The sequence below is a fragment of the Euphorbia lathyris genome, chromosome 9 (assembly GCF_963576675.1).
Source record: "Euphorbia lathyris chromosome 9, ddEupLath1.1, whole genome shotgun sequence".
Taxonomy (NCBI): Eukaryota; Viridiplantae; Streptophyta; class Magnoliopsida; order Malpighiales; family Euphorbiaceae; genus Euphorbia; species Euphorbia lathyris.
Genome location: NC_088918.1, coordinates 63,492,796 through 63,506,594, shown reverse-complemented (window position 1 = coordinate 63,506,594; position 13,799 = coordinate 63,492,796). Strand labels below are relative to the sequence as shown.

Here is a 13,799-nt window from a genome sequence, read left to right as displayed (position 1 = left end):
TTATATACCAAATTACTCTTATATCCTTACTCTTTTAAATTAGATAAAAGGTACCAAAATAGGCCTATGGTGTTTGAGGAAGTATCAATTTAAGCTTAACGTACAAAATAGCACCAATATAGATTGAATGTTTAAAAAATGGTATCAATTTAGGTCTCGATAACGGATTGGACACGTTATTCCTATTACTCCGTTAAATTCTGATTTCTCCTTTCACGTACAATTGATAGAAATTAATAGGGTATTATCAATGATGTGTCTCGTTCTGTTACTAAGACCTAAATTCGTGCCTTTTTTTAAACGTTTATTCTTTACTAATGACTTAATTACTTTTGAAATTAAGTATCAACCTCAATCAAAAAAATTAAGCATCAACCTTTTCCTAAAAAAAAAAAAAAATCGATCAGGAGGATGGAATTTAGTTTATTATTGTTATTCAAGAAATATTTGTGGAAATCCACTTTCCCAATTAGGATTGTAAAATAGGAAATTCATTTTATTTACCCAAATATTTGTGAGTTTGATAACACGTAATAGATGATCAATCTTACTAGTTAATGGTGCCCCACTTGAAGGCTTTCTTGTGAAGTAACATGAATTTTAAACTGAAGTGGTTGTAGTTGAAAGGAGCCTAACATGGATGTCATGTACACAAATGACTTTCCCTTTAGCACCACCTAGAATGGAGACCGTGTACCCCCACATTTGTAATGATAAAGAGAACATATCAAATAAGGAGAGACCAGCTCAAGAGCTCTTGGTCAACTATCTCGTTAAGTGAGATTATTGAGTGATGTTGGAATTGATTCCGTAGGGGATTCCTTCAGCTCTACACAACGTAGCTGGAGAGATTTTTTTTTTTATTGAGATCATGTGTAGAAGTTGAAGCTTCTTCTAGTGATTACATTAATGACACCTTTGGGGTTCATTCAATGTGTTGTCTATCCTTCTAGTGGTCACTTGAACAGTTGAGCAGACAATATGTGACACAACCTGCCGACTAATTTCCTCAAATGTGATACATATTTTGTGTACTTCATGGATCTAACGGTAGGCTAGCTTAGTGTTGTTCTTCACAACAATTTTGGACAACTGATGAAGGTAAGAAGTCTGAAGCTTAGATGTTTGCCAAGAGTAAAGGATTACGAGGCTATTGTTATTCTTGAAGATATATCATGAGTGGCTTCTATGGAGTTAGAACGTGTCATCTTCGAAACTGATATTCAATTAGTAGTACAAGATATTAGATACGATGTTTGTGGTCTTTCTAAGTTCAATAAAGTTATTGGAGCTTGCAAGTCGATTCTTCTTCAAAACGAATCTTACTCCATTTATTTCATTAGACTACAAGTTAACGCTTTGGCTCATAAGTTTATTCAGTTAACTCGTTTTATCTTTTGTCTCAAGTTTCTTAATGTTTTGTGGAGTTCTTTTAATTCTATTTTATTGAATTGTTACCTTTTTAGACTCGTTAATATGTTTTCCCTTCACTTTTTTGCAACCTTCGCCACTAAAGCATGTTTTAGTATCTATTAGACTATTACTCTATATTCCTTTCGTATTGTTACTTTTTAAGAAATTTCCAAGTTCCTTTATACTTAACGTTTTTTTTCAAAATATGCTTAACATTTTTAGATTTCTAATAACATTTATGATTCTTTTTCCAATATTAGCCCTGTATTTTCATTTTATAATTATTAATGTTATTAGCATACTTAAATCTTAAAACAATGATAGTTTAGTCTTAATACTTAATTTTATCACGAATAGATAACTAATTAATATTCCTTAATCCTAATAAAAATAACAAAAAATGACAAGGAAAAAAATGCTAACTTTATATAGTGTATCTTGTCAAAATAAGCATATCCAATTCAAACAAGGATATAGAACATAATATTCCAGAACTAAAAAAATAACATATAATTCAAATAAAGAAAAAAAAAAAAAAACAAATTTGCCTTGTCTAATTCCTATCCCAAACATTGTATATCTTTACATTCAAGAGATCAACTAATTCCTAAAAAAGAAAAAAGAGATCACCTAATTAATAACTTCAAAACTAAAAAAAAAAAAAAAAAAATCACTTTTTTTTTAATGAAAACGCCTTATTTTCATTTCTGATATTCACTGAAGAAAGAATCTTAAATGATAAATTAATTAGTAATTAATTACCACACCTCATCAAGAAAACACTGAGTTCTTGACCATTGCACTCGTCCGGGCTAATCAAATGAAACGACTCCGTATTAGCACTCCCCACCGCATGCTCAAAATTCGCCCTCATGTACATTATCTCTTCCGGATTACCAATTGATCCATACCCGGCTGGAATCACACCCGCCCCGACCGTCATCGATTGCATCGTCTTGAACATCAAACGATTCTCATCGCTCGCCTTTCTTCTTGAAGCAATTCCAACTCTTTTCCCGTTACAGTACAAAGTCCACACCGGAATCGATCGGAGAGGACACGATTTCATCTCCGGCCGATCGCACTCGAGTGCTAATCGGACGAATCCGTTTCGCATTTCTTTGAGTAGTTGGTGGGTTGGGAGAGAAAGTTCGAGAAGGAGGAGAGGTTTAGTTGAGAGACGGTCGTTGTGGATGGAGAACCAAACATGGCCGCGACGGTTGCCGAAAATTGTGCCAACTACGAGGGTTTTGGATGGCCGCGGTGGAGCGAAAGAAGATGATTCGGAGAAGACGGAATGGGAATCTTGATTTTGGTTGTTGAGTTGATGGCGGATGACAGGGTCAGGAAGATCGTCTCGGAGGGAAGTGCTGAGGCGTATAATAGGAACGGGGTTGTTGGCGGCGGAGGAGTGAGAGGAAGGGTGGAGACAGGGGAGGAAGAATCGACGGAGGGAATCGATCTTGGTCATTGGAAGAATTGTATATTGGAAATAAGATGAATTAGGTAAGGTTGTGTTAGACATAGGGATTGATTATATTGAAGAAATTCAAAAAGAGCGGGAAGGGGAAAGTAGCCGTTGTGCGTTTCTGCACAACTGAACTTTGTTTTTTTTACCATCGTAGCCCCCCAAAGCTGTCCTAATACTGCAACTATCCCCGAGTTTAGACTTGTGACAACTAACCCTCTCAACTTGCTTTACCCATCAAATAGGTTATTTCAGAAGTTTTTTTTTGCTCTTTACTTAATATATCACTAGATTAGTTAGATGTAGCAACCGATAATTTGAAAGCTTTTATTTCTGATGTAATATTATGTTGAATGTTTTTTTGTGTTTATGAGTTATTTGTTCTAAATAAGCAACTTGATGAGTTATTTGTTCCAATTGAGCAATTTTAGGGGTTATTTGTTACAAATAAACAAGTTGAGGGGGTTAGTTGTCACAAGTCTAAGTTCGGGGTCAGTTGTAATATTGGAACAACTTGAGGGGCTGAGAAGATATTAAGTCTTTTTTAACTATAATTATGTTGGCCTATTTCTCTCTTGCCTTTTTAATTATTTATGATATCATCTAGGTGTGGTTCCTACTTTTCGTTTTGTTTGTTTATCTACTATTTATTGTTGCTGTTTGCGGTTACAATTCACTGTTTAAAAAAATTATTTTTTCAAAACAGAAGAAATTCTCTAATTTTTGTAAAAAACTCCTTTTCAACTATTGAAAACAAACCATTTAAAAAAGACAAACCTGCGGAACACCTAAATATCTTAATTTTAAAGCGAAAAAACAGACAAAATGAAGAGAAATAGCTACCAAACACCCTAACAGAATTTGAATCCCAATTTTAAATAGATGTTTATGTCGTTTGTTTTGCGATTAACACCACTCTCACAGTGAGCGGTGGTGCTTTTATGGTCAGCTGTTGAGCAGGAAAAATTACCGCTCACAATACATTGTCCAAAATATTAAATTTTAATTGATTAATATTTAAATTTAAAAAAACACAATATTTTATTTATGAAAACAAATTAGAAAGAGAAAGACAACAAAAATCAAATAAAATTCAACATAAATATTATCTATATATATATATATAAAGTTGAATGAAGGGAACAGTATCAATTTCATATTTTTTCCAATTTATTCCAATTATGCCCTTAAAACAATCCATCATATCCTCCCCTAATTTCTCTGAGCTTTTGTGGCACCCAAATAACTTAGAGCAAAACGGTGCCGTTTCTTTATGTCATTTTTTTTTTGGTACAAAACTTCATGACCTTTTTAAAGGCTTCTTTTCCTTTGCTCACTCATATTCCTTTTCTTTTTATATTATTTTCCTTTTTGTCTTTTATGTTATTTCAAAGTCCATGTCTATAGAAAAAAGTCTAATTTATTCTTTTCTACATTCTATTTATTTATGAATAGATGAACATAAAAATATCCATTAGCCTCTACTCTCATTATAAAGCTTTAGACCATTTAAATTAGGGTAATTAATTTATTAGTCCCTATATTTTGACAAAACACACTGTTTAGTCCCTATATTTTCAAAAATACACGATAAGGTCCCTAATCTTTTTCTCGATGAACTGTTTAGTCCCTAACGTTTTTTTTTCCGTGAACTGTTTAATCCCTGCCATTAGACTCCCATGAAGATTCTGTTAGTCAATTTGGATTTGAGTCAAAATCTATTTACAAAAATAACTACCGTTTACCACAAAATCAAATATATAAGACCATCATCTTCATTATTTCTCATTTCTGTGTTCTTCTGGTTGATTTGAGTCGATTATGGGTTAGATATTCAATCGTTTCTCCATTTTTTTCAGCGCGGGTTCTGAGAGAAAGACGTAGAGATGTGAATTACTTTTGACTTTAAGTCAAAATATTAAAGGGTAATTTAGTGATTGCCGAATTCATAAACGGTAAAAAATCTAACAAACAGATGGAAGGACTAAACAGTTCATCGAGAAAAAGGTTAGGGACCTTACCGTGTGTTTTTGAAAATGCAGGGACTAAACAGTGTGTTTTGTCAAAATATAGGGACTAATAAATTAATTATCCTTTAAATTATAATATTATATTAACCATAGTGTTCACGTAAGCTTATTTAATAAAATAAATTTGGTTATTCACTGTTAGGTTTAGACTTACTAAAATTTTAGAGTGAAAATTCTTAGCATTTTAAAGTTTAAATTTAATAATCTAGATTTATTAAAATCTCAGGGTTAACATTCTAAAAACTTAAATTATGTTTGATAAAACTTAAAATTAGGTGCTGAAAAAATAATTACTGAATTTTAAGCGTTAAAAATTATAAATATTGAAAATATTAAATGATGTAACTGTTATAAAAATATTAGTTCATAATATTTAACTTAAAATGTTAAGTTAAATATTTTTCCACCAAAAAAAAATATCTTGACTTATCAAAATACATGAGTTTTTTACTTAATTGACTATTTAAGTGGTAAATAAAAAACACACTTAAATTAAATAAATGCTTAATATTTTAATTATTTATTTTTTTTATAATTTTAATTTGGACATAAAAATTTATAAAGTTTTTTCTCCCGAAGCGAAGCAAGGGTATCTTTCTAGTTAAAACTAAAACTTTAGCATTTCAAACTTTATCCCAAAATAAATAATCTAAAATATGGAAATAAAAAATTAAATGGTCAAATAGCAAAAAATTGGAATATCAATGTGCTTGCGATGCTATTTTCCTTTCTCTTTATTTAGTCGCAAGTAGTGTATAGTAAGTAACTAAAAAATGGTGAAATGCTTTTGTCTCTTTCTAGGTAAGTTGAGGTTCTCTTAATGAGAAGTGCTTCAAAGAGTGTTTTGGTGTAGGGCTCTAGATGAGCAAAATGAGCCGAGCCTATAGCAGTTTGGTGGTCGATTTGATAAAAGCTCGGTTCGACTCGAGTCTATTTGTAAACGAATTGAATATGCCAAAACTCGGCTTGAAAGTTCACGAGCAGACTCGATTAGAATATTTATAAACAAATTTTAGTTTTCTAAAAACTATAGTTTTTTAGTAGTTCACAAATATTTAAACTTAATATTATTTCATTTGTTATTAAATGAGTTCGTTCACAAACACAATAAATGAGTAATACACGAACTATTTGTAAGTATCTTGTTTATTTATTCATGAACTTTGCTTGTGAGTTTGTTTATGTACACAATTAAAAAGTTATATGCAAGCAAACTTTATAAATATAATTAACGATTTACTCACAAACAATTCATGATTAGATAATTTTTTTAATGAACTAAGTTCAAAAAGGATTTTGGACTTGAAACAAGCTCGAAGCTCGGCTCGAGCTTGTTTATTTTCTAATGAGCCGAGCCAAGCTTGAGCAAGCCAAAGCCTGGCTCGGGCTCGAGCTCACTAATTTTATTGTGAGCTGAGATTGAGCCGGCCAAAGCTCGGCTTGGTTCGGCTCGATTACAGTCTAGTTTGGTGAGGTGGGGTGCTTAGGAGAGTAGAGTGTATTGTATTAGAGAGACAAGAGTTGTGTGCTTTTTATGGTAAGGTTGCCTTTTTTTTTTTTTTTTTTTGCACCCTTTGGCACCATTGGTATTTTTTTTAATAAAAAAATACAATTAAACATTAAAATATTCTATTATTCAATGTGACAATATTTATAATTAAAATAAATTATACATAAAATAACAATTTGTGGGATCAGAGTGACATTTTTGGAATTGCTTGGTATTGGAACATTATAAAAGAAGTTGCAAAAAGTTCCATCAGTCTCTTACCGACTCCATATCCTCTTTATTATTGAAGAGTCTTTCTCCATTCATAGTCATCTCCTTATTTTATTTTTTTAATAATTTATTATTGAGTACACTTCATCTTCTCACTATTACTAAATATAACATAATTAATAATTGTAAGGATAAAATAATAAACAATTAACAAATCGATTAAAATAATTATTGCGTTTGTAAAGAAAAATACCACATGTATCCATCTGTAAATTCGTGTAACTGCGAAGCATCTACTTATAACTAATTCTATTTAAAGTATCATTTGATATAATTATAAATAGTTGTTAAAAGTGAATTTCTATGTAAATTTGCCTAGTTTTGATATTTGTAAAAAAACGATTTGAGTAAAAAAACGGGAGTTAGGTGAGGACATGTATGAAACGACATAGTTTTGGTGGTGTAGGGACGCGGTGACATGTATGAAGAGGAAAGAAGCACGAATACGCATGTCTTACCACTGGGACACTTGTTTTTGTTTGTCCATTATACAATTCTTTTATTTATATATAATTAAGTGCATTTGATGCTAAAAAAAATCCAATACTATATTTTTTAAATAAAAATATATTATATATTTTAATGAAATTTCATATTAATATTTTATTTATATAAGAAAATATATTTTTTAAAACATATATTAGAACATATATTTTAACTTTTAAAACACGAACTATGAAGTTTAGAACGTACGACATATTTTTTAGAACATACGTTATGTTTTTTAGAACATGTGTTATGTTTTTTCGAACATGGGTTATAAATTATATTATAGAACAAATGCAAAAATCCAGATATCTACTGATTTTTTCAGAACATTATACTTAATTTTTGGAACATTATACAAATATCCAGATAATGCACCTCCATATGCTTAGTTCCGCATGGAACATTGGATTCTCAGTCAAGTGTATAGCTGACTAATTATCACAATATAATTGTACCGAGTAATCGACTGGCTGATGAAGATCCTTCATAAGTTGTATCAACCAGGTACATTCTTGAGCTGTGGTGGTTGTTGCTCTATACTCTGTTTCAGTACTTGACAATGAAACCGTAGGTTGTCTCTTGCTGCACCAAGATATAGGTCACGATCCGAGACTAAACATGTAACCTATAACTGAACGTCTTGTATCATGATTTCCAGCGTAACTAGCATCATAATATCCACGTACCTCACACTTTCCTCATTTCTTGTATAAGATAGCATAGTCCATCGTACCTCGAACATATTGGAGAATTCTCCGGATAGCTTCTAAATGAGGTTTCTTTATATTCTGCATAAATCGACTTACCATACTTACTGCATATGATATGTTTGGCCTTCTCAGAGTGAAATAGATCAGGCTACCAACTAATTATATGTACATGGTAGCATCTTCCAATTCCTTTTTTTGGGGGAAACATAGCTTTGTGTGTACCTCTACTAGAGATTAATTTCTCATTAATTGAGAAAAAAAAATTCTAATATTATGCATATAAAGGTGATTTTTGGCTCATTTAAAACATATAGAAATTTTTTTGGGCCAAATTTTAATCAGCTCTCAGAACTTTTATTTCAATTTATTCGCCTATTTGTTGTTTTTCTGGTGACAATTTGAGTCAAATGGTTAGATTTTGACTCACGTTTCTACTGTAACTTGAAAGACGATTGTCGATTGCGGCAAAATATGTCTTACAAAGACTGATCTCATCAGGCTTATGTTCATTATTAATTATGAAAACATTTTAGTGGTTACAGTTATTTTAATTATCATTAACTCTTTGATAATTTATTAACAACATACAAAAACTGACCGATGGTAATTACAAAATTAAATGATATTAATGGAATTACATTTACTATTAATTCTACAAAACGTTTTAGTTGTTACACTTTTATTAATTGTTATTAGTGGAATTGTATATTGACTGTAATAGTAGAATAAGGTAAAAATAACTATTAACATATTAATAAGAATTAGAAGTTAGAAATCTGTTTTCCTATATAACTCCAACATCAAGTTAATGCAGCCATTAAAGCCATTAGAAAATCATTTTGTTAATAGGATAGCTACTGCTTGCTTACTTCTATTATAAATAGGTTTCTTTTATGTGTTTCACTTTCACAGTGGTGTTTGCTTTCATTCAGAGTTAAACATCAAATATTGAGTTTGAGAAAAATGTTAGCGCAGGGCTTCCGGACTCGATAGACACTGGTCAAGATGATGTTTTTGTAGAGAATATTTTATGGAGGCTACCCATAAAGTCGATTATCAAGTGTAGGGCCGTGTGTATATCATGGAGTTCTTTTATTACAACTTCTCATTTCATTTCAACCCACCTTCGCAATACCAAAACCTAAATAGTTCTGCAGTAACGAAATAATAGAACCAGAAGTTACTTCTGCATCATGTCACTACATCTTCCTCATCCTAGTATTCGAACCCACCTTCGAATACTTGGGTCTGTCAACGGTTTAATCTGTATGTCTGTTGGTGAAGGTAATGGTTTTCACATAGTTAACTTGATCCTCTTTAACCCTTCAATTCAACATTTTGTGTCAATTCCTCCTCCCCACTCCGACTCATAGTTTGGTTGGTCTGTTGCCGGCTTCAGATTTGATGAAAGGACACAAGATTACAAAATCTTATTGGTAGACTCCAGTGGTGTTGGTTTTGTCTACTCACATAATTCGAATTGTTGGAGGAAGCTTATCACTCCTCCCGTTGACTTCATTTGGCATTCAGAAGTTTTTGTGAATGGCCAGATTGATTTGCTTGCCACCCATAAACCGCATGTTCAATCGTCTATTAATTCTATTATAGTGTTTGATGTCAATGAGGAGACTTTTGGCGAGATAGCATTGCCAGAATGTTTGGCAAATTCTAGAGATGCAGATATAACTATGATGGAATTTAGGGAATCATCAATTGCCGTTGTTGAATGAACTCGGCATGGTATGACTCATATATGGGTGATGAAAGAAAACGGTTCAGTGGAATCATGGATCAAGTTAGCAATGTTAGATTCACAAGTGTTGGGGTTCAGAAATAAGGATGAGGTGTTGACTAGATTGAGGCCAAAAAGAGTTCGAGAAAGTGGATGCAGATTGACTTTCTCGAACTCTTTTTGGCCTCAATCTAGTCAACACCTCATCCTTATTTCTGAACCCCAACACTTGTGAATCTAACGTTGCTAACTTGATCCATGATTCCACTGAACCATTTTCTCTCATCACCCATATATGAGTCATACCATGCCGAGTTCGTTCAACAACGACAATTGATGATTCCCCAAATTCCATCATAGTTATATCTGCATCTCTAGAATTTGCCAAACATTCTGGCAATGCTATCTCGCCAAAAGTCTCCTCCTTGACATCAAACACTATAATGGAATTAATAGACGATGGGACAGGCGGTTTATGGGTGGCAAGCAAATGAATCTGGCCATTCACAAAACTTCTGAATGCCAAATGAAGTCAACGGGAGGAGTGATAAGCTTCCTCCAACAATTCGAATTATGTGAGTAGACAAAACCGGCACCACTAGAGTCTACCAATAAGATTTTGTAATCTTGTGTCCTTTCATCAAATCTGAAGTCGGCAACAGACCAACCAAAATATAAGTCGGAGTGGGGAGGAGGAATTGACACAAAATGTTGAATTGAAGGGTTAAAGAGGATTAAGTTAACTATGTGAAAACCATTACCTTCACCAAGACATACAGATTAAACAGTTGACAGGCCCAAGTATTCGAAGGTGGGTTCGAATACTAGGATGAGGAAGATGTAGTGACATGTTGCGGAAGTAATCTTGATTATCATTGTCAAAAAGAAATGAGTAACTTTCGGTTCTATTATTTCATTGCTGCAGAACTATTTCGGTTTTGGTATTGCGAAGGTGGGTTGAAATGGAATGAGGAGTTGTAATGAAAGAACGCCATGATATACACACGACCCTACACTTGATAATCGACTTTATGGGCAGCTTCCATAAAATCTTCTCTGCGAAAACATCATCTGGTATATAAGCCAACATTTTTCTCAAACTCAATACTTGATGTTTAACTCTGAATGAAAGCAAACACCACTGTGAAAGTGAAACACATAAAGAAACCTATTTATAATAGAAATAAGCAAGCAGTAGCTATCCTATTCCAAAAAAAAAACGATTTTCTAATGGCTTTAATGGCTGCATTAACTTGATGTTAGAGTTATATAGGAAAACAAATTTCTAACTTCTAATTCTTATTAATATGTTAATAGTTATTTTTACCTTATTCTACTATTACAGTCAATATACAATTCCACTAATAACAATTAATAAAAGTGTAACAACTAAAACGTTTTGTAGAATTAATAATAAATGTAATTCCATTAATATCATTTAATTTTGTAATTACCATCGGTCAGTTTTTGTACATTGTTAATAAATTATCAAAGAGTTAATGATAATTAAAACAACTGTAACCACTAAAATGTTTTCATAATTAATAATGAACATAAGCCTGATGAGATCGGTCTCTGTAAGACATATTTTGCTGAAATCGACAATCGTCTTTCAATTTACAGCAGAAACGTGAGTCAAAATCTAACCGTTTGTCTCAAATTATCACCAGAAAAACAACAAATAGGCGAACAAATTGAAATAAAAGTTCTGAGAGCTGATTAAAATTTGGCCCAAATTTTTTTTCTATATGTTTTTTTTTATTAAAGATTGGTTAGCGAGGAAGGGTAAGTGGCGGACATCCCAGCTATGCTGGCACCCCCACCACAGACCCAAAAAAAACCCCGAACCAAATTTATTAAAAGAGTAAATAAATGTCATAATACAAAAAGAATAAAGAATAAAATGAAGCCAAAGAATTAGGAAAAGCGATAAACGCAACATCCTACACGATCATGAAAAAAGACCGATCCACAAAAATCCGGGACAACATCCCACCAAGTCGAAGCTGTTGCCGTCCGCCCATAATTTGCAAGCGAATCCGCAACATGATTTCCTTCACGAAAAATATGAGACACCACAAAAGCCACAGAATCGATCTGGTTTAAACAATTGAACCATTTTTGTCTAAGCAACCAAGGAACCGAACAAGATTTAGATTTGAACATCTGCACAACATTTTCTATATGTTTTAAATAAGCCAAAAATCACCTTTATATGCATAATATTAGAATTCTTTTTTCTCAATTAATGAGAAATTAATCTCTAGTAGAGGTACACACAAAGCTATGTTTCGCCGAAAAAAAAGAAATTGAAAGATGCTACCATGTACATATAATTAGTTGGTAGCCTGATCTATCTCACTTTGACAAGGCCAAACATATCATATGGTAAGTCGATTTATACAGAATCTAAAGAAGCCTCATTTAGAAGCTATCCGGAGAATTCTTCGATATGTTCGAGGTACGATGGACTATGCTATCTTATACAAGAAATGAGAAAAGTGTGAGGTACGTGGATATTGTGATGCTGGTTACGTTGGAGATACGTGTTTAGTCTCGGATCATGATCTATATCTTGGTGCAGCAAGAGACAACCTACGGTTTCATTGTCAAGTACCGAAGCAGAGTATAGAGCAACAACCACCATCTTCATCAGCCAGTCAATTACTCGGTACAGTTATATTGTGATAATTAGTCAGCTATACACTTATTGAGAATCCAATGTTCCATGCAAGAACTAAACATATGGAGGTGCATTATCACTTCATACGAGAGAAAGTCTTATATGGAGACATTAAGATGCATTATGTGAAGACTGAAAACCAAATTGCTGACATATTTACGAAAGGACTTTACAGTGCAAAGCTTGAAGATTTCAGAAAACAACTTGGAATGACTAGCAATTACGAAATAATAAAAGTCAATCTTGAGGGGAGTATAAAATATGAATACCGAGCTATTCTAGAGATATCTAAAGTCATAATTACTAGAATAATCAAGTCCTTCCATCAACAATAATTGTTGGTGATTTTTTCTTCTTCACCGACATAGAGTTGTGGTGCAAAATTAATTTAGTGTAATATATATATATATATATATATATATATATATATATATATATGATGGTAAAGCATGTATGTTTGTGTGTATATAGGAAATAAGAAATGGGTTTAATACATCATTTGCCCTCTGAACTTGTTCAACAAATTTGATTGGCCCCTTAAATTTTAAAAGTATTCCCATAGCTCTCTGAACTTGCATAAAATGTCTAGTTAACTCCCTGAATTTGCGTAAAATGTAATCAATTGATCACTCGGTGGTAAAAGAGTGATCAATTGATTACATTTTACGTAAGTTCCGTGGGCTAACTGAACATTTTATGCAAGTACAGGAGGCTATCGGAAGTCTGATTTTAGAGCTCATATTAGAAGATATTTTATTTGTTGTAAATCACAATCTTCCCAAATTATTACGCGAAGTCTGATTTTGCAAGGATTGAAGGATCATCTATCATGTGCATCTGCTTGACAAAATTCTGCAGATTCAAATAGATGAGATTAAATGTATAATTTGGAACCTTAGTGACGTTGTTGCAACAGAAATGACACATAGGAGTCTTTAACTTCATGATCAAACCAGTGACTTCATTAACTGTTCCCATGTTTCTTATTTGTTTCTTATAGTCATGCTTGGTGTAAAAATTGGTGAAAGTGAGTTCACCTTTCTAAATTCATTATTGCATTCTTTGATATCTGAAATTTGCTTGTGTTGTTAAACAATTTCAAGTCATTTCACCTAAATTGTAATGTTTGATCCGCTAACATTTCTAATGAGACCTACCTCCCCCCTCCAAAAAAAAAGACTGGGACAGAATTAGGCCTTCTGGTAAAAAAAATGTACTTTTTCTAACCAAGAGTGCTACCAGAGAACAGATGGGACCGTCTATCCGATATGTGAACATATGCGAATCTCATGTTTCTTATTTGTTTCGCATATCCCTGCCTGGTGTAAAAAATGGTGAAAGTGAGTTCATCTTTCCAAATTCATTGTTGCATTCCTTGATATCTGAAATTTGCTTGCATTATCAGACAATTTCAAATGAAATTGTCTGATAATGCAAGCAAATTTCAGATATCAAGGAATGCAACAATGAATTTGGCAAGGTGAACTCACTTCC

General features: G+C 32.6%; 1 protein-coding gene across 1 annotated transcript; it reads right to left on the bottom strand.

The window, feature by feature from the left end:
• Positions 1–1,971: 1,971 nt before the first annotated feature.
• Positions 1,972–2,897, bottom strand: LOC136207057 (protein MIZU-KUSSEI 1). Its single transcript, XM_065998318.1, has one exon. The coding sequence runs from the start codon at positions 2,882–2,884 to the stop codon at positions 2,168–2,170; it is 717 nt and encodes a 238-aa protein (XP_065854390.1). The 5' UTR covers positions 2,885–2,897; the 3' UTR covers positions 1,972–2,167.
• Positions 2,898–13,799: the final 10,902 nt, after the last annotated feature.